This window comes from Hordeum vulgare, chromosome 1H (genome assembly GCF_904849725.1).
Source record: "Hordeum vulgare subsp. vulgare chromosome 1H, MorexV3_pseudomolecules_assembly, whole genome shotgun sequence".
Lineage (NCBI taxonomy): Eukaryota > Viridiplantae > Streptophyta > Magnoliopsida > Poales > Poaceae > Hordeum > Hordeum vulgare.
Window position 1 is genome coordinate 334,236,629 of NC_058518.1, and position 23,368 is coordinate 334,259,996.

The 23,368-nt window shown below is 44.1% G+C and overlaps 3 protein-coding genes across 3 annotated transcripts; 2 read left to right on the plus strand and 1 right to left on the minus strand.

Moving 5' to 3' along the window:
- Nucleotides 1–7,034: 7,034 nt before the first annotated feature.
- LOC123434559 (pectinesterase inhibitor 7-like) lies at nt 7,035–7,935 on the plus strand. The gene has a single exon (XM_045115519.1). It carries the CDS (start codon nt 7,077–7,079, stop codon nt 7,707–7,709), a length of 633 nt encoding a protein of 210 aa, XP_044971454.1. The 5' UTR covers nt 7,035–7,076; the 3' UTR covers nt 7,710–7,935.
- Nucleotides 7,936–11,533: 3,598 nt separating this feature from the next.
- LOC123434575 lies at nt 11,534–14,967 on the minus strand. The gene is made up of 6 exons (XM_045115520.1): nt 14,813–14,967; nt 14,651–14,706; nt 14,450–14,573; nt 12,916–13,022; nt 11,925–11,991; nt 11,534–11,835 (listed from the first exon to the last, which is right to left on the minus strand). The coding sequence occupies exons 1-6, from the start codon at nt 14,883–14,885 to the stop codon at nt 11,756–11,758; spliced, it is 507 nt and encodes a 168-aa protein (XP_044971455.1). The 5' UTR covers nt 14,886–14,967; the 3' UTR covers nt 11,534–11,755.
- A 90-nt stretch (nt 14,968–15,057) lies between these two features.
- On the plus strand, nt 15,058–23,202 carry LOC123434543 (tubulin-folding cofactor D). Its single transcript, XM_045115518.1, has 17 exons — nt 15,058–15,375; nt 15,801–16,348; nt 16,534–16,636; nt 16,759–16,935; nt 17,257–17,433; nt 18,142–18,258; nt 18,391–18,495; nt 18,877–19,047; nt 19,134–19,349; nt 19,694–19,892; nt 19,989–20,194; nt 20,363–20,587; nt 20,706–21,257; nt 21,578–21,847; nt 22,090–22,134; nt 22,457–22,639; nt 22,722–23,202. Exons 1-17 carry the CDS (start codon nt 15,154–15,156, stop codon nt 23,013–23,015), a joined length of 3,810 nt encoding a protein of 1,269 aa, XP_044971453.1. The 5' UTR covers nt 15,058–15,153; the 3' UTR covers nt 23,016–23,202.
- Nucleotides 23,203–23,368: the final 166 nt, after the last annotated feature.

Genomic DNA, 23,368 nt, shown 5'->3' on the forward strand with positions numbered 1-23,368 from the left:
GAGAAGTTGATAAGCTTATTACCTTTGGGTACTTGGTACCCCTAGAAGCTTGGTGGTGCCTCGGAGCTCAATCATTGTGGTGTAAAGCTCCGGGCAAGCGTCGGGGTCTCCAATTAAGTTGTGAGGTTGCCCCGAGCATTTGTGGTCACCTCGGAGCCATATGCCATTGTGGTGAAGCTTCGTGGTGTTGTTGGGAGCCTCCAATTAAGTTGTGGAGATTGCCCCAACCTTGTTTGTACGGGTTCGGTGACCACCCTCAAGGGTCCCTTAGTGGAATTACAGCATCTTGCATTGTGCGAGGGCGTGAGGATATTACGGTGGCCTTAGTGGCATCTTGGGGAGCATTGTGCCTCTACACCGCTCCAACGTAGATTAGCATCCGCAAGGGTGTGAACTTCGGGATACATCATCGTCTCCGCGTGCATTGGTTATCTCTTACCTGAACCCTTTACTTATGCACTTTACTTTGTGATAGCCATATTGTTTCTTGTCATATATCTTGCTATCACTTAGCTGTTTATCTTTCTTAGCATAAGTTGTTGGTGCACATAGTTGAGCCTAGTTGTTTTAGGTTTTGTGCTTGACAAATTAAACGTTAGTTTTATTCCGCATTTGTTCAAGCCTAAACCGTAATTATTTTAAAGCGCCTATTCACCCCCCTCTTGGCGACATCCACGTCCTTTCAATTCATATCATAGCTAGGTCTCTCTTTATTAGGTTTAACCACCTAGAGAGTAAGGATGTCGACTAGGGGTTTAGGATTCTCTGACACTCTTAGTTTCGAGGGCACAAATTTTGATGTTTGAGTAATTCGCATGCTTAATCACTTTAGGGTCATGGACCCAAATTTGGAGCGAACTGTAGATATGGGTTTTTCTCCTCCAAATGATTCTCAAAATATATCTTTAGAGGATGAGAAAACTCTTATCTCAATGCTCAAGCTTCTAATGTGCTTTTTGATGCTTTGAGCAATGTAGTTATATTTCAACTCATTCCATTCCGAGATGCTCATGCGTTGTGAACATAGCTTCAAGATAAATATGGCACATCAAGGATTTGTGGAAATGATTGTTCTCCCTCCACCTCCGGTCATGTGTTCTTCTCAACTTCATCTACTTCACCTACATGTGGATTGCCACAAGGTAATGATATGGTGAGTAGTGGAGATCATTGCAATGATGATAGTGGGCTTATTGTTGATGATCCTTCATCACTATATTATTGCAATGCTTCATCTTTGGGCGTTAACACTTTGAGCACTCTAAATGTTTTACATGCTTGTGTTTATAGTCCATGCATATCATGTAAAAACTGCTTGACTAAATCCCATGATGATATGCTTTCTATATCTTGTTGCCATGAGAAAAATGTATCTATTTCCTCGAGTTGTTGTGCTAACAATGTAGAGGAAATCCATCACTTCATGGAACAAGATGTGGCCTTAAATGATGATTCAAGGGATCCCACGTCATCATCTATTGTTTCTCACTTTTGCCTTATGGCTAAGGCTTCAAAGGTATCTCCTACTTTGAATCCCAATATATCTCATGATGATGATGTTGATGATAATGACGATGAGGATAAAGATGAAGAAAGTGATGATATTACATCCTTAAAAATTAAGGGTGAAATGATTTTTAAATCTATTTATAAGAATAAACTTGCTTGTTCCAACTTCATGGAAATCATGTCTATTGCCACTCAGGACAGTAAATATATTACGGAGTTGGAAGCTCATCTCGAGGAGCATGAGGTCACCATTGAGAGAATGGAAGGTCATGAGTGTGATTACGCTTATGAGATCGCGGAGCTCTCTCAAGCTCTTGAAAATGAACAAACCACCAAGGAATCTCTTGAGGAGACCTTTGCTCTAGAATTATCTAGATTAAAGGAATCTCATGATAGAGCTCTCGAGGTGGCTAATGATTTTAGAACTAAAAATGTTAAGCTTGAAGTTGGACATGCTAAACTCCTTGAGGACTATGAGCACCTCGAAAATGGCTCAAGGGCTATTAAGAGTTCACTCATCGAACACACCGAGTCTCATGCTCAACTTGACGCTTCATATGCTAAAGAGCTTGCCAAGGTGCCTTCTCCTCTTATTGCTAATGATGATGCTTGTGCTACTAACTCTACTTCTTTTGAAGCATCCATTTTAAAGGAGAATGTTGAGCTAAGGGCTCAACTTGAGTTGTTATCTAGAAATTATGGGAAATTGGAAGAAAGTCATGTAATGCTCATAAGCTCTCATGATGATCTTCTAGCATCCCATAATGTGCTAAAGTTATCTCATGAGGCTATTACTACCAAGGTAACATCAAGTGAACCTCATGTGGACAATGACACTACTTCTAGTCAAAATGTTATATTGCCATGTGCTACTCCTCGTAATTCTTCTACTCATAATGTTGCTACCTCTTGTGATGAATTAATTTCCTTGCCTTGTTGCTCTAACAATGAAGCTTATACTTCCTCTAGTACTTGTGTTGATACTAACCATGTAGAGGAAATCGAAGAGCTCAAGGCCCAAGTCACTTCTTTGAAGAAAGACTTGGAAAAGAGTCATGAAGGGATGTCCACACTCAACAATGTCGTGTGTGGGCAAAAATTCCCGAATGACAAAGATGGACTTGGATTCAACTCCAACAAGAAGAAGAAGTCCAAAAACTTCAAGAAGAAGGGCCAAGAACAAGTCAAGAATTCAGCCAAGATTATTTGCTTCAAGTGCAAAATTGAAGGGCACCATGTTAGATCTTGCCCATTAAAGAAGAAGCCCCAAAGTCACAAGCAACAAGACAAGCGACCACAAGTTCAATCACATACTCAACTACAAGTTGAATAAAGGCCTCTTCCCATGAATACCCAAGCCAACACTCCTCATGTTGAGAAATCAATAGGGAAGAAATTAAAGGGTAGATGTTGCTACTTATGTCGTGACAAGGGTCACTTCGCTTCTTCTTGCACGAGAGGTTATTTATCCAACCCAATCATTATTGATGATATATATTCTCTTGGGAAGGATAAGGTTGGCAATGTGTTTGTCAAGTTTGTTGGTACTCAAAGTTGTGTCAAGAAAAGTACCATTTGGGTTGCCAAGCCCATTGTGACTAACCTCTTAGGACCCAACGTGGTTGGGGACCAACAAGCTCAAACTTGATCAATAGGTGAATTTGGAGGACATTGGAGACTTGGATACATAATTAAGAATTAAGGGGTCTTCATCATTCATATTATATCAAGCCAAGTCGTTTGGATTATCGAGTTTCTATCTCATATCCAATGTGCCTCCTTACGGTAACTTGTACTTAAATTGTTTACATTGTTGGTTACTTTCCCCTTTGCATGTTGTGGTTTTGTACCTTGCATGTGTTTGTATATGATGTGCTTCCAACTTGCTTATCTTGAGTAATCGAGTATGTGTATGTTGGTTTGCACATCATGTACATGTGAGTCTTGTATTGAGCCTTTTTGCATCTTGTTTGTGTCTTTGTTGGCTTTTGTGAGAGATTAATGGATTATCCCATTTTGGGGGAGTGATGTGCTTTGCGCACCTCACAATCCTCTAAATGTGTATACATGAGGAATCCCACTTAGTATTGATGTTTCAAGATTATCTAGTCTCTATGTGGTATGTCTTACTCATGAGAAATTCAAATTCTAAATGATCCATTAATTATCTCTTGTTAGTTTTCTTTTGCCACTTGTCAATTTTGTTAGTTATCACATTATGGGGAGTAATATGATATGTGGATATTACAAGCCTAGAAAATGTGTATATTTGAGATATTGCCACTTAGTGTTGATATTGTAAATTATCTTGTTCCTAGGTGGCAAGTTAGTTGTACAAGTGTCATTTGCTTGTATTTTTGAGTAAAGATGATGTTATATATATTTTCATTCTACCAATAGGAATTATTTCCAAATACTTTTTTCCTTTGACAATTGGTATTCCCTTCATGTGGTAGACATTGCTAAACATCTTTACATTGGATTTTGTGTATCGTTTGTCTTCCGTGCCTTTTGTGGATCTATTTTAACATGTCTAGTGTTCTTATCTATATAGTGAAGGTGATGATTCCATCTTGTGCATTTTGTATTCAAATGCAAATTCTATATAATGCACATATCTTGGGGGAGTTATACTATTTTCTTTAGAACACTCTATTTATGCGTTTATCACAACATCTTTTGATCCCCATCAAGTGTGTGTTGATGGGAGGAAAGTCTTGCTCTTTATGATGCTTTGTGCCATCATGAAAATTTGTCGAGGGTTTGGTTTGTTTGGAACCTAGCTCTATTTTGGAAACTAGATACCTTGTGTTTGTTTTCCTTCAATTGGTAGCCATATTGTTTCTTGTCATATATCTTGCTATCACTTAGTTGTTTATCTTGCTTAGCATAAGTTGTTGGTGCACATAGTTGAGCCTAGTTGTTTTTAGGTTTTGTGCTTGACAAATTAAACGTTAGTTTTATTCCGCATTTGTTCAAGCCTAAACTATAATTATTTTAAAGCGCCTATTTTTCACCCCCCCCCCTCTAGGCGACATCCACGTCCTTTCAGACTCGCCCCGTGCGTCGGCTTGCACCCCGATGCCCGGCTTCTATGTCTACCCATAGGCCTCCCGCTTCTTCGGGGAGTGCTCGTCGGAGGTGAGCATGGTGGCGCCTTCCACGCCTACGACCGCGCCCATCGACCTCAGCGCCACACTGGTGGTCGGTGGCTCGTCATCCGGAGGCGCGAGGAAACGCGCGTGGTAGATGCCAGCCAATGTGCTACCGGGCGCACGCAACCTGTTGGATGAAATGCCGGCCGCCAGCAACGAGGACTACATGCAGAACTTGATCTCCGAGGGTGGTGCGCCAGCCACTGGCTATGATCCCGACGAGACACAAAGTCAGGACAACCGAAGGGCGTTAACGTCGTCAACCTTTGATCAAGATCAGGTGGCCTTCATGCGTGATCAGGTCGACATGGACGTGGACAGCTTCCCACTCGACAACGAGCTTCCGGAGGACTACGGGCAAGAGGAAGAGGACGAGTGCGACATCGAAGGGGAGCCTTTATTCAAGGACGAGCTCGCCAACCAAGTTGCCTGGGCAAAGTAGCCGAAGCGCAAGATCAAGAGGACCAAGGCATACACGGTGGCCGAGGACAAGCTTCTTTGCGAGTGTTTGATAAACATTGGGCAAGACCCCAAGACGGGCGTCGAACAAAAGCATTCAACGTTTTGGATTCGTGTCCATCGTGAGTTTCATGAGCGCAAGAAGTTTCCGCCGTACCGAATAGTAAACACGCGCGGGTGGGTGTCCTTTTCGAAGCGACGGAGGATGACCCAACAAGAGTGCAACAAATTTTGTGCCACTCTTGAGAGCGTCAAGGCCCGTCCATTGAGCGGCATCGGCATGCAAGACATGGTATGCTAGTAAGCCGCCCTCTTTTGTGTCATCAAGTTTATGCATGCGTGTTCATTTGCATACCATTTGCCAATATGCTTGCATGAAATACATTTGTAGGCATTACAAGCTTTGGAGGCATTCAAGGTCCAACACAACGACAAGTGCTTCAACCTCTCTCATTCCTTTAGGGTCATCAAAGACGAGGAGAAGTTCAAGACGCAATATGCCGCCCTCAAGTCGCGTGGGGGGAAGCAAGCCGTGGAGGAGGTTGGGGACGACGCGAACGCACGACCGCGGGGGAAGACCAACTCCAAGTAGGAGGACAAGCGGGATGCGGCTTCAAACGCCTTGATCGCAAGCGTGGAAGGCATGATGAGCAAGAAGAACTCAAAGGAGGAGGAGCGCCGACGTTACAAACAAGAGCAAATGAACGCCTTCATGAAGATCCAAAGGAGGAGGCTTCAGATGGACGAGAAGAAGCAAACCAAGATGCTTGAGATGGAGGAGGAGAAACAAGCCAAGATGCTAGAGATCGAGTCTGCCAACGCCAAGACCAAGGCGAAAGAAGTGGATCTCGCGAGCATGATGACCGGGTGGAGATCATGAAGGTGGATCTCAACACCGTGTCACCAAGTAAGAGGTCGTGGTTCGAGAAGATTCAGGCCAACATGCTCAAGTCCGACGAGGAGTGATCTATGGCTGCGGGACTTTTTTGTATGCCGACAGGTGTGCTGGCATGACCACGGGGCCGCAATGGCGTGGTCGAACTCAAGTTTCAACCCCTTTTTTTTGTATGTTGGCATGTGTGCCGACCGCCGGCGAGTGCGCCAGCATGAACTGTGTGGTGATTGTATGCCGGCATGAGACATGGCCGCTGACATGATCTATGACCGCGTGTCTTTTTAAAAAAATTGTGGAGGGACATGAAATGGATCGGTGCGTTGGACGCACTGCCGATCTAAATCTAAAACAGGACGAAGTCGGGCGAACGACCGATCCAAACAGACGAAAAACGGACAAAAACATCGTCCGTATGAGTCGACCCATTAAAGTTGGTCTAAGCTTAATTTTGAACTTTCTTTACCCCAAAGGTCACAGCAACAAAAAAAAAGTCCGCTCACGGTCACCGGCGCAAGAAGTGTCCGGACTCGCTATACAGCCACACCCATCATGCAGGCGGCAAGCCGCCAAATATATTTCGTTCCCGTCGAACCCGACACGAGGCGGCGTCGACGTAAACAGATCCCGTACCGATACACCGGTCGACCTGCCTGGCCCCGGCAAAAGCGAGCCCTGTCCCCCGCGTCGGTCTGCACCTGAAGGGACGCACGTATGCACCTACATCCAACAACAGAGCAAGTTGCAAGAGAGATAAATTTGTGTAACCATTTGGATCGCGACGTCAATCTAGCTTAGCTTAGCTACTATAGCTTGGGTTACGTGCATGCCGACCATGAGCCACGTCGTGCCAACCAAGCTCCGGGCCACGGACGGGATGGCAGGCATGTGAACCGGCGATCTTTTCAGCTAGCGCGCGCCCACACGGCCATACGTGCACCCCGCGCCCTTATCCCCTCGGCCGCGCGCCCGCCCTATATAACCCCAAGACCCCGCGCGGTCCAACAAAAAAACTCGTACACACCGCAGCACACACGTCGACACGTTGCCGCACTCCATCCATGGCGCGTACCGTTGGCTGCCTCTTGCTGCTCGTCTCGTGCTGGTGCGGCCTCGCCGCCGCCGCTCGGCCGTCGGCGGCCGCGGGTGGCGGCAACGCGGGCTTCGTGAGGGCGTGGTGCGCGGGGACGGAGTACCCGGCGTTGTGCGACGCGACGCTCTCGCCGTACGCGGCCGCGGTGGGGGGCAGCCCGGCGCGGCTGGCGTGCGCCGCGCTGAACGTGACGCTCGCGGGCGCGCGGAACGCGACGGCGGCCATGAGGGGCATGGCGGCGGCGGCGGCCGGGCGCCTGCCGCCCGTGGCGGCGGAGGCGGCGGGGGACTGCGTGAGCATGCTCGGGGACGCCGTCGGCATGCTGAGGCAGTCGGTGGAGGCCATGGCGCAGGTCGGGGCGGAGGCGGAGCAGGGCCACGCGCAGGAGAGGACGGTGAGGTTCCAGCTGGACACCGTGCGGACGTGGGCCAGCGCGGCGCTCACCGACGGCGACATGTGCATGGAAGGGTTCAGGGGCGAGGCCGCCGGCGGCGGCGGCGTCAGGGAGGCCGTGCGCGGCCACGTCGCCGGCCTCCTGCACCTCACGGCCAACGCGCTCTGCATCGTCGGCGCCATGGCCAACCAAACGGCGCCGCCATAGCCACCGGGAAATATACATGCCATGTGTGTGTTTCTTCTCCTTTTTTCTGGCAGTTGCCGTGTGTTAGTAGCTCGAAGTGTAACATGTTCTCCCTTGTACGTACACAGTACGTGTAGATCATCTGCGTGCTCGTCCTGCGTTTTACTTGAACAAAAATGAAAGATCTAGCTTTATTGGCCCAGCAAAGAGAGTATAAATAAAGATTATAATGTGGAATGTATAAAAACATGGAAGATGATTTTTTGGAATTAGGGTATGATCGAACTTACTTCGTAAAACTGAAAACATGTTTGTACGTATTGAAAATTTCAAACAAGATCATGTACATATGTATAGGTTTGAAACGTATACACGTTGCAAATCATCCATACATATTATTTTATGAAAACTTACATGGGTCAGTTTTAAGTTAAGACTTATATATACATTGGTTTTTGCTGAAAATAATAAAAAGAGGTACGAAGGGGTATGGTTTAAGTCATTTTCATATAGGTCGCAATCATCATATATACTCCCTCCGTTTCTAAATATAAGTCTTTTAAACGATTTCACTAGTGGTCTACATACAAAGCAAAATGATTGAATGTATACTTTAAAATGTGTCTATATACATCCGTATGTAGTCCATTAATGAAACCTTACAAAGACTTATATTTAGGAACAAAGAAGTATTATTTTGTAAAAGTTTACATGGGTAAGTTTTGACTCTATACTTATGTGCATCATTCTTTTCAAAAAGAATTAATACTAAAAAAATACTGTGTTGCTATATTTTTGGAAAATGAGTACGTTGGATGACCATTCTGGAATTTTTGCAACGAATGCTATTTGTTTTTGCGACCAATGCTGACAACAAAGATCTACAATAAACTTGGACATTACATGAAACAAATTCATAGCCAACATTTATAGCTTCATTTCTGGTATCTTGATATTTTCTTGTGCCTCTTATGATAATACCGCAGAAGACCAAACCTAAATAACTTGGGTTAATCCCATAATTTTTTAAGAGCCGCATGAATCACTCACCCCTAAAGTTTTTGCAAGGATTATAGATTATAGAGGTACATGGAGTCTGTCTATGTGGCCACTAGGTGTGTAGAGCGGCGCCAGAACCCGTCCCGCTTCGTATACAAAGGAGAGAAAATCAGTTCTAGCTGAATTGGACTGTGCTAATTCAATTTGTGCTAGCATAGCATGATGCGGGTCTTGACAGGACGCCGCCCTGCACCCCTAGTGGCCACACAGTTGTGCTATGTTCGGTATGGTTGTATCCTATCAAACAGTCTGCTACTCTATTCTGATTAAGATGGAACTTCCGTGGAATAAGCATGATGTTCTCTCTCATGGACTTGATCTCCAAAGCTAAGTGATCATACTGAGAGCGAAAGTGAATCATCTCTGAAGATCGATAGGGCCACTGATAAATTTGACTGCATGACAACTGAAAGCTCAGTGTGTTGCATGACCACGGCCATGCCTTGCAATCTTGCATCAACGTATGTATCTCTTTTCCCAATGTGTAATTAGAGCATCTTCAACAGACGCGTGGTAAAAAAAATTATCCAGCATCGAAATAGTGTTTTAGCGCGCTGGAAAATATTTGCTCCAACATGCGCTGTAAAATATGGCGCCCAACCCGACGGCCCTACTTGCAGCGACCAATGCGCACAATCCAGTGCTTCAAATATGCAGCCTGGAAGCCAACACGCCCAACATTTACAGTGCATGTGTTGTCGCTTTTTGTGTACGTCCTTTTTTACACCCTCTGCTGGAGCACTGTTTTTTTTGTCTCCCGTGCATAAAAAGACCAATTTTTAACGTGTGAGGCTTTTTTTGCCGTATGTAGGAGACGCTCTTACAACGGAACATGAACTATAAGCAGCGAAGATGATCCTCCAATCATTATGTCGTAGTATCACACCGTCCGCTGCCGTACCATCACCTTCCGAGATCGGCCCATCTACTGAGATTGCAACCTGGTCCCTAGGAGGTAGGATCCAGGACAAGGAACTTAGGCCCTGTTTGGAACCATTCAGATTATAATCCAGTTTTTATAATCTATTATGTCTCTAAACATGACAGATTATGGTGTAGATTATAAAAACTGAATGATAGATTATTAAAAACTCACAATCTACTCTATCCAAGCTAAAATCAGATTATAGATTGCTAATGACCCATTATCCTTGTAAAGTTAGGGATAATTACATTTCTGCCACCGTCACCCTCCTTTTTAAAAAAAATAGAGGGTAGAAAGGTCATTATGCAATGTAAAACCTGAATTACAGTTTACATAATCTGACCTCCAAACATGTTCACCTAGATTATTTTTTATAAACCAGATTATATAATTTATCTTTATCATTCAGATTATCATAATCTATTGTGGTTTAAAATAAAGCCTCATTGTGATTGTCGGTTTTGGCCTTTCAGGTTCCAACACAAGCGACATTTTACCCTTTAGAATGTCCTCACGGGGGTGCCAATAGCTGCGAAGAAACTCTGCAGAAATTTCCAAAGGAGGTATTTTCTTTCCATGGGCGGCATCATCTTGGTCGATAACCGATGATGAAAAACTCAAAAGCACAAAAGTACAAAACATGGGAGCACACAAGCTCCATGTAGTAGATCGCGATGACAACACCCAAGGCACGTCCGTGCAATATTGTGTGCCTACTTGGTTTGATACCAAGCATTGTTGGCTTGCGAATATATAGGCAAGTCAAAAATTTGGTTGGCTGACAACTTCCTTTGTGAACCTCTCAAAAGTTGTCAATTGGTGGCAAGGCGAGCCACATTTTGGCTATCAACCAAGCATGCCCTATCCCCCGTCACAAAGAGGGAAGAGAACCTACACGCCGGACGTTGATCCGTGATTCTTCTTTGGCAAACAAGTGCTCCTTTTGCCTCTCGCGGCGGACGAAATCACTATTTTGACCTTCTCAACAATCTTTGTCGAACTCAATATGAAAGTATTTCACGGTTGATCCTTTTATCAACATCATAGCCCGTGATGTTACTCTCCAACATAGAAACGTCAAACTAGATAACGTTTCTACCCTGACCCACTGTCAGGCCGAGCACGGGCAGGCTAGAAACCCCAAACTAGATCCCGCTTCTGAAAACGCCACTAACTCTGATGTTTCTATGTAAGACAACAATGTCAAAGGCCTTGGCGTTTCTATTTTGTTTAGAAACGCCAAGGCTTTTGGCGTTGCTACTCTACATGGGATGTAGTTCGACGTTTCTGACCTGTCACATACATGTGCTCGGTCTGGCAGTGGGCAAAGACAGAAAAGCTATCCAGCTCGGCATTTCTATGTTGGACAGTAACACCACGGGCTATGACGTTGCTAAAAGGGTTAGATCTTTTATACCGAGTTCAGTTTGTAACATTGCTGAAAAAAATCAAAACAGTGATTTCGGCCTCTGGCAGGTTCCTCATGCAGCATGTGAGCCTGTGATACGACGGACGAATCTCACCTCGTCCACTTCAGTTGCAGTGCTTCTCTTGCCGTTTACGATGAACACGAGGGCTAAACCGCCGAGAGCAAGAACTTGCTTCCGTGCAAGCAAGCGCTCCTCTGCGCATTTTCTCCAAGCAATAATTCCACTTTCCAGTCAACTTCTAATCCACAGGGCACGAAAACGCACCGCAATAAATGGGCAAGTTAGTTCCACGTCACATTCAGAAATCAGAATCATCCACACGACCGGTTAACTCGCGCCTTCAGTTGCTATTGCCGTCAGCATCTGAGAGCAGTGGCAAACCATCGGCACCATAAACATTTATAGAAACACACACAGCACACCAAAAGCCAGACATAGAAGTTCTTCAATTAGCCTTTCAGCCACCACAAAAAAATTCCCGGCAAGTCGGAGAACAGAAGAGGGGCTAAAAATAAGCAACTCATGATCAACATGGACTCATGGAGATTTGCCGTTTCTTTAGAGGTCTATAGCATTTCTATTTCATGAGTATAAGACCCAAGACGGTGTTCCTTTGTACTGGTAGAGCGCAGCTACAGTGTCACGCACGGCCTTCATGAGGTTCTCTTGGGAGGAGACATGTTTTGCAGGAGTCTGGTTGTTGTTGCGATGACCACCAATTGGAGCAGGACACCTAACCAAAGCAATGAAGGGTGATGGAAGCCTGAAGTTAGCATCGCATATTTTGTCGTCGACAGATGAAAGGAGCGATCTAGAACTTACCAAGCGCAACACGGACCACATCGAACATCTCATAGCTTGTGATGTCTGCTGTGTTTTGCTTCATGATCTAGAAAGAACCAGATGCTAGTTAATTGCATGTATTCGTATTCTGGAGGAAGAATCTGACAATAACTTGGTAAACAAGGGCAAACTCGTGCAGCAAATTGCCAACATGGAACTGCAAAGTGCACAAAGAATGCACTGACAATATGGCTGCAAGTAAGTGAAGTGAAAGCACAATTCTGGCCTTGATTGATTTGAAGTTAACACATGAATGTCTTCAATTTGCTATCCTAAATTTTACAAAAATTCAAATTCAGATTTAACTGGCAAGAAAAGCCAGTTACCAGATGGCGAAGAAGGGAAATGCCAAATGGATATATGTGAGCACCTGTATTATTGTTGATTGGACTTATAAGGATCAAGGTATATGTAAAATGGTATCCCTTTAAGCAAGCTCAGCCGTGTGGATAGTCACGGTCACCTGATTATCAAACTTCTCAAATCTGCTGATGTTATTTACTACCTCTGTACCGAAATACTTGTAGTTGGGGGAACTTGTACTAGTTTCCCCCAACTACGAGTATTTCGGTACAGAGGGAGTATATGCTTTCTTGATATAGTCATTCTCACTCCATATCGAGGATAGTACATCTTATCTGTAGCTGAATCGCCACAAAGACTTAAATTTCCCTCAACTGTTCAGCTTCTAGCAAGTGATTGACGTTTCTGCTATATATTTTGGATTCAAGCCTAGTGCATAACTGTCGATTACGTGGAACTAGAAAGCAAATTCAGGGCCTACAAACTACAAGTAGTAACAGTCTAGACAAGGCAGGTTGCTATCTCAATTAAGTTGAAGAAGATTGAACGCATGGGTTTAGAGGTACTTAAGCATGCCAAAGAAGCAGAGCCTTACATGAGATACAACTTCACATATACTAATTGCAAAAATATTTAGGTACTAAATTACATAGTCCAAAGTTCAAACCTTCACGAACAAGTCTGAACGAATAATGCACGTCACAGAGAATGCAATAGCAATTGATGACAAGCTTGTGTACAACCGAAGAAACACTGCCACAGTCCGCCTCCGCCCTGTGAAACACCAAACAACATGATCAGCTCAAACATCATCATCAACATGATCAGCTAGAACACAACGCAATAATCTGATGAGGGTAGCTGGATAAAACAATGGCATAAAAGGATGCCCTACTGCGGACAACCAAATGGAGTATTGAAGATTATTTCTTCAGATGTCCACTGACAAAGTACATTTGCAACTTGGCGGGAGTAAACTTTGGATACCTACAAGCCTCTTGCAGAAATGCAGGGAAAGGTCGCGTACAAAAGACCCAAAGTGGCCGGACCCTTCCCCGGACCCTGCGCAAGCGAGAGCTATATGCACTGGGCTGCCCCTTGCCTTGTGACCATGAGATCACGGGTTCGAGTCCTGGAAACAGCCTCTTGCAGAAATGCAGGGAAAGGCTGCGTACAAAAGACCCAAAGTGGTTGGACCCTTCCCCGGACCCTGCGCAAGCGGGAGCTATATGCACCGGGCTGCCCCCTGCCTTGTGACCATGAGGTCACAGGTTCGAGCCCTGGAAACAGCCTCTTGCAGAAATGCAGGGAAAGGCTGCGTGCAAAAGACCAAAAGTGGTTGGACCCTTCCCCAGACCCTGCGCAAGCGGGAGCTATATGCACCGAGCTGCCCCTTGCCTTGTGACCATGAGGTCACGGGTTCGAGTCCTGGAAACAGCCTCTTGCAGAAATGCAGGGAAAGACTGCGTACAAAAGACCCAAAGTGGTCAGACTCGGACCCTGCGCAAGCGGGAGCTATATGCACAGCACCACGCTGCCTCAAACTTTGGATACCTACAACCCCTTGATCATTTATCCAATATGTCGAGAGACGGTTGGGGCAAGGATCAGAAGCTCATACAGTGCTGCAATTTGCTTGTCAGTATGGAAGGCCCATAATAACGTGTGCTGTAAACAGTCATACTTGTTTATCCTAACATGATTGTTTTTGAAGCGCTCAAGTGGAACTGTGGGAGTAGTACTATCTACAACTTACTAGGAAAGGTTTCGTGCTATGGATGCCAATCAATATACAACATGAAGGCTCTAACGAAGCTCATGAGTTAAGATAACCACGAGAATAATCGAAGTACTGAAGTCTCCTAGTTTCGCTAGTCCCACACAAGGAGTGACCTGTGACCATCGTCGGCGACTTGGCAATGCTTTCTCTGGATTGTCTATAGACTTTTTAGCTCAGTGACACCAATTATATAATTTCAACTCATAGTTTTAAGCTCCCCATTTTAGCTCAGTAATACCAATTTATATAGTTTTTCAGACTTCCACTGAACTATGCAGTCATTTCATCTACTGAAACTAGTAAAGGCTTGTAGGATCTCATGGCGATTTTGCTACTAAGACCAGATTGAGATCCAATGTTCTGGTCAGAAGACAGGGAATCTGGAAACAAAAGCTCAGAACAGTTGTAATGGACTCATCACCAAATTCCCCCAACAGAATGGCCAGCAGCCCGGCGGCCACGGACAGCACGGCGAACTTGTTTATCTCCGCCCCCTTCGACAGCGACAGCAGCAGCGACGCGCCCCCAGCGACTTGGTGCAGCATCTACAGAAAGCAAACCACGACGAGCACTTGTCAGATCAGCGATGACAAGAATGGTGAGCCAGCGCGCCGGTCCGTACCTGCACGAGGATGAGCCGGGCGAGGCGGGATCTGCCGTCGGCGACCCTCTGGTACCCTGCAATGGCGCGCGAGAATCGCGGATGTTTTGGGGCTGGATTAGGCCTGCCGAAGCGAACAAGAAGGTAGCTCGGGTTTGGGGTTTTGGTGCGCTGGATGCTTACGGGAGTCGACGACCATGCGGTAGGAGAAGTCGGAGCCATCCGTGCCGGACGGCCGGCCGCGCCGCTGCTGCATCGGGATGGACGACGACGGCGACGGTGCTCGCGGGGAAGGAAGGAGAGGTCTGTCCAGGCAGGAGGCGCCTTCCTGCGTGCGAGAGTCTTGTAGACAGAAAATACGCCTCCTAGTCACAGATGCGTAAAGAAAGGGAATACGCCTGTGGTGCTATTAAGCGTCAGGCGATCAGAGACACGCACAAACACGACGGCGCAGTCTCCGGCACACTCGCAAGTCGCAGCCACCTGTCCACTCCGCCGCCGCCATTCCCACAGAGACTGTCTCCATGCCTGTCACACCTGACCAGTCCGCAGGCACTGGCGCTGGGGATGCCTCGAGTGGTCCTACTGCCGCCGCCGCTGTCTGCGACGACGTGCACGACTCCAAGGAGGTCGTCCTGCGGCGGTACTTTCTCCAGGAATGGGAGCTGGTCTCCGCCATCCTCCGCCGCATCGTCGCCGCTGGCGGCGTCGCGGAACCCGCCGACGTCCACAGGATCCGCTCCATCGTAAGCTCTCTCCCCCACCCCTTCTCCGGATGTTACCTGTCGCTGAACCATAGATCCCTACGAGAATAATGCCTAGCCCTGTAAGAAAATGCTGGATTCTGCTTGTCTGGTCACGGAAGAGCTTAATCTGTTTCAGCGTTGATTGTTAATTGCACACACAAAATCTGAAGAGGTCATGTAAATTTTCAAGCCCCGTGCTCTTGGGAAATGGCAAACCCTTGTTTGAATGCCTTTTTTTTTCAGTGAACACTCGATGAACGCTCCATAGTGTAGGGTGCTGTTTAAGCTGTTTAGTGGACTAGCTATCAAATTTGCACTGGGAATTGATTGGTTTTGTCAATCTGTGAACTAGTGCAATTTATGCCAAACCCTTCATGCTTAAAAGCTTGATACAAATTAATGCCATGGTTTTTGTTGGGAAATAGATGGACAAATATCAAGAAGAAGGTCAACTTCTCGAGCCATACCTAGAAGACATCATCTCACCACTTATGTCCTTGGTTCGATCAAAGATAATGGAACTTGGTGCTGCCACAGATGAGCTCCTTGAAATCATCAAGCCTCTGTGTATTATCATCTACACCCTGGTTACAGTCTGTGGGTATAAGAGCGTCATCAAATTCTTCCCTCATCAGGTTTCTGATCTAGAGCTTGCAGTTGCTCTCCTTGAGAAGTGCCATACAATGAGCTCAGCGACAGCTCTTAGGCAAGAGAGCACAGGAGAAATGGAGACGAAGTGTGTCGTTCTGTTGTGGCTTTATATACTGATATTAATTCCGTTCGATATCTCCTCCGTTGACACGAGCATTGCTGCCACTGCTGACGTGCCTGGGTCTGAGGTTGTTCCGCTTGTGACAAGGATATTGGACATCTGTAAGGATTATCTCTCCAACTCTGGTCCGATGAGAAGGATGTCAGGGTTGCTGCTTGCAAGGCTGTTGACTCGTCCAGACATGCTGAAGGCCTTCAGCAGGTTATCTTTTTCAGCTTATAGCCATTATGCATATACATTTCATATTGCTAAATTACCTTCAAAAGTATCCTGTCACCGGAGCACTGTCAAGTTTCTGTCACTACTAGGAACTTTTTTATGTCTAAATTTGTATTTAGCTAACTTCACCGTGTGGATGTAATGAGTTGCCTTTATTTTGTCTTCAGTTTTATGGAATGGGCACACAAAATCTTGTTGTCTGTCACAGATGACTTTGTGGATCAATTTAGGTCCATTGGCATAGTGGAAGCTTTAGCATCAATATTTAAGGTTTGCCGTTGTCGTTGTTTGTTTCTTTCTAACGTCATACTGCATATGTTAGTAGAGATATCTGTTCCTAGCCTAATAATTCTGCGAACACCATATTTTTCTTTTCGTTCCTCCTGTTGCAGATTGGTAATAGGAGAGTGCTACATGATGCCAATTCTGGTATTTGGAACGACTGTTCATTTGTGATGAAGACTAATATTGCCATCAGAAGTCCCCTCCTTAGGAAATTTCTGGTGAAACTGGCACAGCGAGTTGCTCTCATTAGCTTGGCTCCCCGTACGCCATCATGGCGCTATCAGGTTTCAAATATTTCATTGTTAACCTTTGCTTAATCAATATTTATGAGTTTTAATAATGCTAGTTAGCTGCATCAAATGCGCACCATGTACCAAATTACACCACATCCCAACGAAGAAAAATTTGCTGAGTACTGGCAGTGATTTAGCTTTTAGTTTCCGGGATGGCTAATGCAGAAGAATCATTTAACAATTGATATCATGTTTTACATCTATCTTTTATCAGATGCATTCTGTGAGAGATGTTTGCAATTGTTTTCTATCTGTTCATCAGTTTGTTCTTCATTGGTCTACCATAGTGCTTACTGGTTTTCTGTCATGCAGTCAGTAAGTAGTTCACTGGGTGCAAACCTTGTAAGTTCTGCTGCTGTGTCTTCAAGTGGATCAACCCAACAAGTAAACGTTGATCAAACGGACACATGTGGGTTGGAGGAAGATATGGATGTTCCAGAAATTGTGGAAGAGATAATTGATTTACTATTGACTGGCTTGAGGGATTCTGTATGTTCTCATCTAATATTATACTGTAAAACATTCAGTTTGTTCTCTGTGTCATGTTTAATAAATTTAAGAATAATGTCTTCTTTGCCTTAGGCAGGTCCATCATCTCTACTGTGTTTCTTTCTTCCCGCGTGCATGCATGCTGATTAATATCATTATTACACTAGTATCTTTACTGCAAATCTTCCACCACTTTATCCTATGTAAATATGCAACCGTACTCCAGATTATTTAGTATTTTGGAGACTTTGACCATCATGCTACCCATTCTTGTTTGATCTTTTTTAGATTTTTTTAATTGTTTACATATAAGTGAAATATAACTTGATTCAGTGCAGCTTGTTTGGATGGGTTAGAATAGAGGTGATGAAACCGTCTCGTGGGCATTAATGTACATTAAAGTTTCATTGTCATATGGAGTGTGAACATGCTTCAAACAGTCAATTTTCCTTCTTCCACATAAATTCTCTGCAGCAGCGGTTGTTATAACGTCTCCTTGCCACTATGCTTCTCTACATGCAAAAAGTAAATGTTTTCATTCAAAATATTGATGTTTCCTTCGGATAGGGTGATGCAATGAGTACCACTGTAGTCTCTGATGGGGTTTTTATACTGAAGGATACTCTGGGAACTATTCATCTTTTCATTTACCGTGAAGATTGTAGCCATCAAACTAACAAGTAAAAGCTTTTATTCCTCTCTGTCCAGGATACTATTGTTAGATGGTCTGCTGCCAAAGGTGTTGGCAGGATAACTGCACGTTTAACACCTGCACTGTCTGAAGAAGTTCTATCATCAATCTTGCAGCTTTTTTCTCCTGGTGAGGTCCGTTTATGACATACGAACTTCATAGTATTCTTTGTTTGTTTGAAGATATTTTCAGATTCATCAAAATTGCACCTTTTCTTATTTAGTGAATTACTTTAGTAAATAACTCATGCATTTTGAATACTGAAGGGTGATGGTTCCTGGCATGGAGGCTGCTTGGCTTTGGCTGAACTTGCTCGGAGGGGGTTGTTGCTGCCTTCTAGCTTTCCTGATGTTATTCCCGTTATAATGAAGGTACGTAATAGAACAATACCGGATACCACCCCTATGTACCAATGAAGTTATCTACCGGCAGCAGAGATGCTTACTACCCGCTTTGTTCCAAACAAATGGAAGAAACGTCTTACATTTGTTTACAGAGGGAGTATTTTTTAACTCTCTTTTCTGCAAGATACTTTTGTATATCTATCTGATAACCAGAACTTTTCTGAATTATTTGTGCATGCTTCATTTTTCTGGCACCAATTGCAATGTGGGTGTGCTGTTGCATGCCCCACATGGTCTTACCTATATTCTGATAAAATATTTAAGATACTTAAGTGTCGGCACCCTTGTATAGTTATAACACAGCAGCCTAATGTCCCAGTTGACTTCATGGCATATTTTTCTTTGCAGGCTTTACACTATGATGTGCGTAGAGGCCCACATAGCATTGGCTCACACGTAAGAGATGCCGCAGCATATGTTTGTTGGGCGTTTGGTCGTGCCTATACTAACATAGATATGAAGGCGGTCTTGGAACAACTTGCTCCCCACCTTCTAACGGTTGCTTGTTATGATCGAGAGGCAAGGTTCATTTTGTGCTGCTTTCATTGGTGGAATGATATTTTGATAACTGTTTCTAATGTGTCATTTGCCGTATCTGATATCAGGTTAATTGTAGAAGAGCTGCTTCTGCTGCCTTTCAAGAGAATGTTGGAAGACAGGGAACTTATCCGCATGGCATTGATATTGTGAATACAACAGACTACTTTGCACTGGCTTCACGGTCAAACTCTTATCTGAGTGTCGCCGTTTCTGTTGCTCAGTATAAGGAGTATGTTTATCCCTTTGCAGAAGAGCTGCTGTGCAATAAAATAACTCACTGGGTACTGTACTACTGCGCAACTTTTTTTAGTTGGGGTGAAATTGCTGTTTAATTGTTCCCTACTCCGGCAACATTTGCCTATTTTCTTATTTCCTGTGCTTCAATCCTGTCAACTTCTGCTTGAATCATTTACATAGCAAATACAGATGTATTATTTACTTCTGTAAATTAGTGTAACAGCAACACCCATTGTTTAACATGATGTTAGTTTGATGATGATCCCTATTAAGCATCCATGGCTTTTCATCAGTCATTTTTATATCCTTTTATCGCCATGTTATTTTTCCTCTTGTTTTGTCTATCCATAGACCCCACATGATTTGGCTGAACTTTCTTTCTTCCTAGGAGAGAAGCTTGAGAGAGTTGGCGGCGCAGGCCCTTGCTTTGCTTGTGCAATATGATATGGATTACTTCTCTGGGCATGCCCTTAAAAAGTTAATTCCCTGCACTCTGTCATCAGATCTGTGCACTCGACATGGGGCTACTTTAGCTGCTGGTGAAATTGCTTTGAAGTTGCATCAGCTTGGTTTCATTTTTACGACAGGTAAATGTCCATATCTGGATTATCTATGTAGTACTTTTCAGTGAATTTCTTACCCTAAAGGCCTAAAGGGGGCCTTGCATCTGTGTATATCTGTAGACATGCAGAGAGGTTTGTCAGGCATTGTCCCTGCAATTGAAAAGGCACGCCTTTATCGAGGTAAAGGAGGAGAGATTATGCGCTCTGCTGTTTCCCGATTCATTGCATGTATTTCCATAGCTGCAATATCCTTGAATGAGAAGACAAAGAGAAGTTTAGTTGAAACCCTTAACGAGAATTTGAGGCATCCCAATTCTCAAATACAGGTGAGCTTTCTTTTTTCTTGTGCTAGTAATGCAATAGTTAAGATAGCAGTAAAGGCTTGTTGATGTCCATTTTGTGTCATTTGTTGTTGCTGCTGTTGTTTCATACTGTATAAGCATGACACTGTTGTCCCACATTGTTGACTGGGTGCTATTCACAATCTTCTCCAGTGTGCCGCTGTTGACGCTTTGAAGCATTTTATTCCAACATATCTGGTTTCTGCTGGTGAAAAGATTGCTCATGATGTCATTTCGAAGTATGTGACGCTTCTAGATGACCCGAATGTAGCTGCAAGACGAGGCGGGGCGCTGGCCCTTGGAATATTACCGTACGAGTTCTTGTTATTAAAATGGAGGCCTGTCATGAGTAAGCTCTGTAGCTCATGCACAATAGAGGTAGTGAAATTTCCTATTGACATTTCAGCAGCAAAACATATATAAGGAACGATAACTCGTGCTGTTGATGCATTTCTTGAAATCTCTGACTGAAACTCTTATTTCGTATAATGTGCAGGATAAGGCTGATGATCCTGATGCTGAAGCACGTATGAATTCTGTTAGGGGGCTAATTCTGGTTTGCGAAACATTAACATCTAATGTTGATCAGAGCTCAGATATTGGAGAATCTGTATATGCATACATAAAAGTTGAGGTCATGCCAGCTTTATTCAGAGCACTTGATGATTATGCTGTAGATAACAGAGGAGATGTGGGTTCTTGGGTACGTGAAGCAGCAATGGATGCACTAGAAAGATGCACGTTCATCCTCTGCAAGAGAGATGCTGTTGCAGTGAGAGCAGCACCAGCTGCTGAGGATGAGTCTGAGCCAAGCGACATGGATGCAAATGCAATTAGTATCACATACCAACTATTTGATTCTGCTATTGCACAGGATCTGGTTGCTGGCATTGCAAAACAGGCAGTTGAGAAAATAGATAAGATAAGAGAAATAGCAGTCAGGGCTCTGCAGAGGATTCTGTACAACCAAGAACAGTTTGTCCCGTCTATACCTTACAGGAAGCTGTTGGAAGAAATCATTCCCAACAATTCAGATTTGGAGTGGGCAGTAAGTAATTTTTCACCAATTTCACTTTAATTATTGCCAAATCCACTAGGATCTATCATATTTCATATCTAATGCTTGTATTGTGGTACGTTGTACAACTAGCTGTGTTGCTCTCAGCTCTTATCTTTTTAATGCTCAGTTGCTCACCGACTTACTTTCTTTATTCCTAAATCGTAGTCTTTGGCGTCTAGTTTTGTAGTGACCGTGGCCCATAAGATAATAAATTGCACGCTGATTCATTTTGCACCATTATGTGCATTATACTAAGTGTGGTCGTACTGTCACTCAAGCTTCAACTGATAGCCCTTTGCCTTGATTAGGTTCCTACAGTATCATATCCACGATTGGTGAAGATTCTTCAGGCTAGCTGTTACAGCAAGCCTGTGCTTTCAGGGCTTGTGATTTCTACCGGTGGGTTGCAGGAGTCTTTGAGGAAAGCTTCAACATCAGCTTTAGTAGGATACTTGCAGGATTCAAGTATTAATATAGATGATGAAGGGAAAAGTAGAGAGTATCTATTGAGTCGTGACATTTTGTGGGTTCTCCAGCGTTACCAGAAGTGCGACCGTGTAATTACACCCACATTGAAGGTAACATGGTGTATATATATATCTGAAGCTGGATGCATATTTTTTGTGTCTAAGATATGTTGTATATTTAAACTCAAGCCTGTTCATGTTTAGACTGATGTGGTCACCAGTTCTAGTAATTTAGTTCCGATTTGACTAGTTTAGTCTGAAAGTTCACATGTATCTACATTATTGTTATGATATTTGTGCCATACATTTGCTTTACTCTTTTTGGTAATCCTAACGAGGTCCCTGTATTGCAGACTATCGAGACTCTGCTCAGTAAACAGGTTTTCTTGAACAAGGAGGTGAGTTAATTTTAGCTATGTAAGAAGGATTTTTTGTAAGACACTCAACAGAAACAGAACTGGAATGCTAAATTTCCATTTGTGGTGGCAGATGAACAAAGCTCATTTTGTTAAACATTAATACTGACAGACAAAGAAGTGGAACTTAATAATCAGATAAACCAAAACTATTACTATTAAACTGCACATTTTTTATTAGTTGACAACTTAAAAGCTCATAACATAGGATATAACTTAGAGAGTCTACACTTCATAGTATAAGGCCAATACAATGTATGCTACTTGGTTATCTGATGTCTTCTGGCCTTGTAACGTTCAACAGGGGCACGGCGACTTCTACAGTGAATTGATAAATTTACTAGGCCCTGAACTGAAGGGGTCGAAGGACTTCACAAAGTTATGTGCGGGCCTCTCAATCCTTGGATATATTTCTTCACAACTGGATGGAACTGGCACCAAGGCATTCTCCCAACTTCTAGTGTTCCTAGGCCATCGATACCCCAAGGTAATATTTGATATATTTCTTGCCTGAGAAGTGCAGAACGCTGGTGGTGAACCGAACTCAGATACTCTCTGCCAACTTGCAGATCCGGAAGGCTGCGGCTGATCAGGTGTACCTCGTGCTGCTGCAAAATGACAGTTTGATCTCGGCGGAAGATATGGATAAAGCCCAGGAAGTGCTCGCCGAGACATGCTGGGAAGGAGACGTCGAGGAAGCGAGGCACAAGAGGTCGGAACTGAATGTGATGGCTGGTTTTGGCGTCGCCGCCTCGGACAAGTCTGAGAATCGACAGGGAGCAAGAGCTCCCGATGTTCGAAATGCTGCTTCGACTGACGAGAACACGTCGTATTCCTCGCTGGTTGAATTCAGTGGATACTAAGCAGGGGGGCCGTCGTTCTCCCCTTCTATAATGTATACCGTTGTGCGCTACACTTGTACAGTATTGTACATCACCTTGATACTCCGTGTCAGCCGTTCTCTTAATTTGTTATGTTAGGCATGTGCGACATTTCTTTATTTGAAGAAACATATTAACATGCAACAGCGGCAGCTTAGCTCGTGATCAACAAGGTTTGCAAGAAGCTTTTTTGCTGCTATGAGCCTCAAATGATGTAACGTGGGATAAAATGTCACAATTTGAACCTGAGGCATGCCAATTACTCTCGAGATGAAAGATGAAAACGTAGCGGGAGTGGAAAGTGTCTTTTAGGAGAAAACGGAAACATAAGTTCT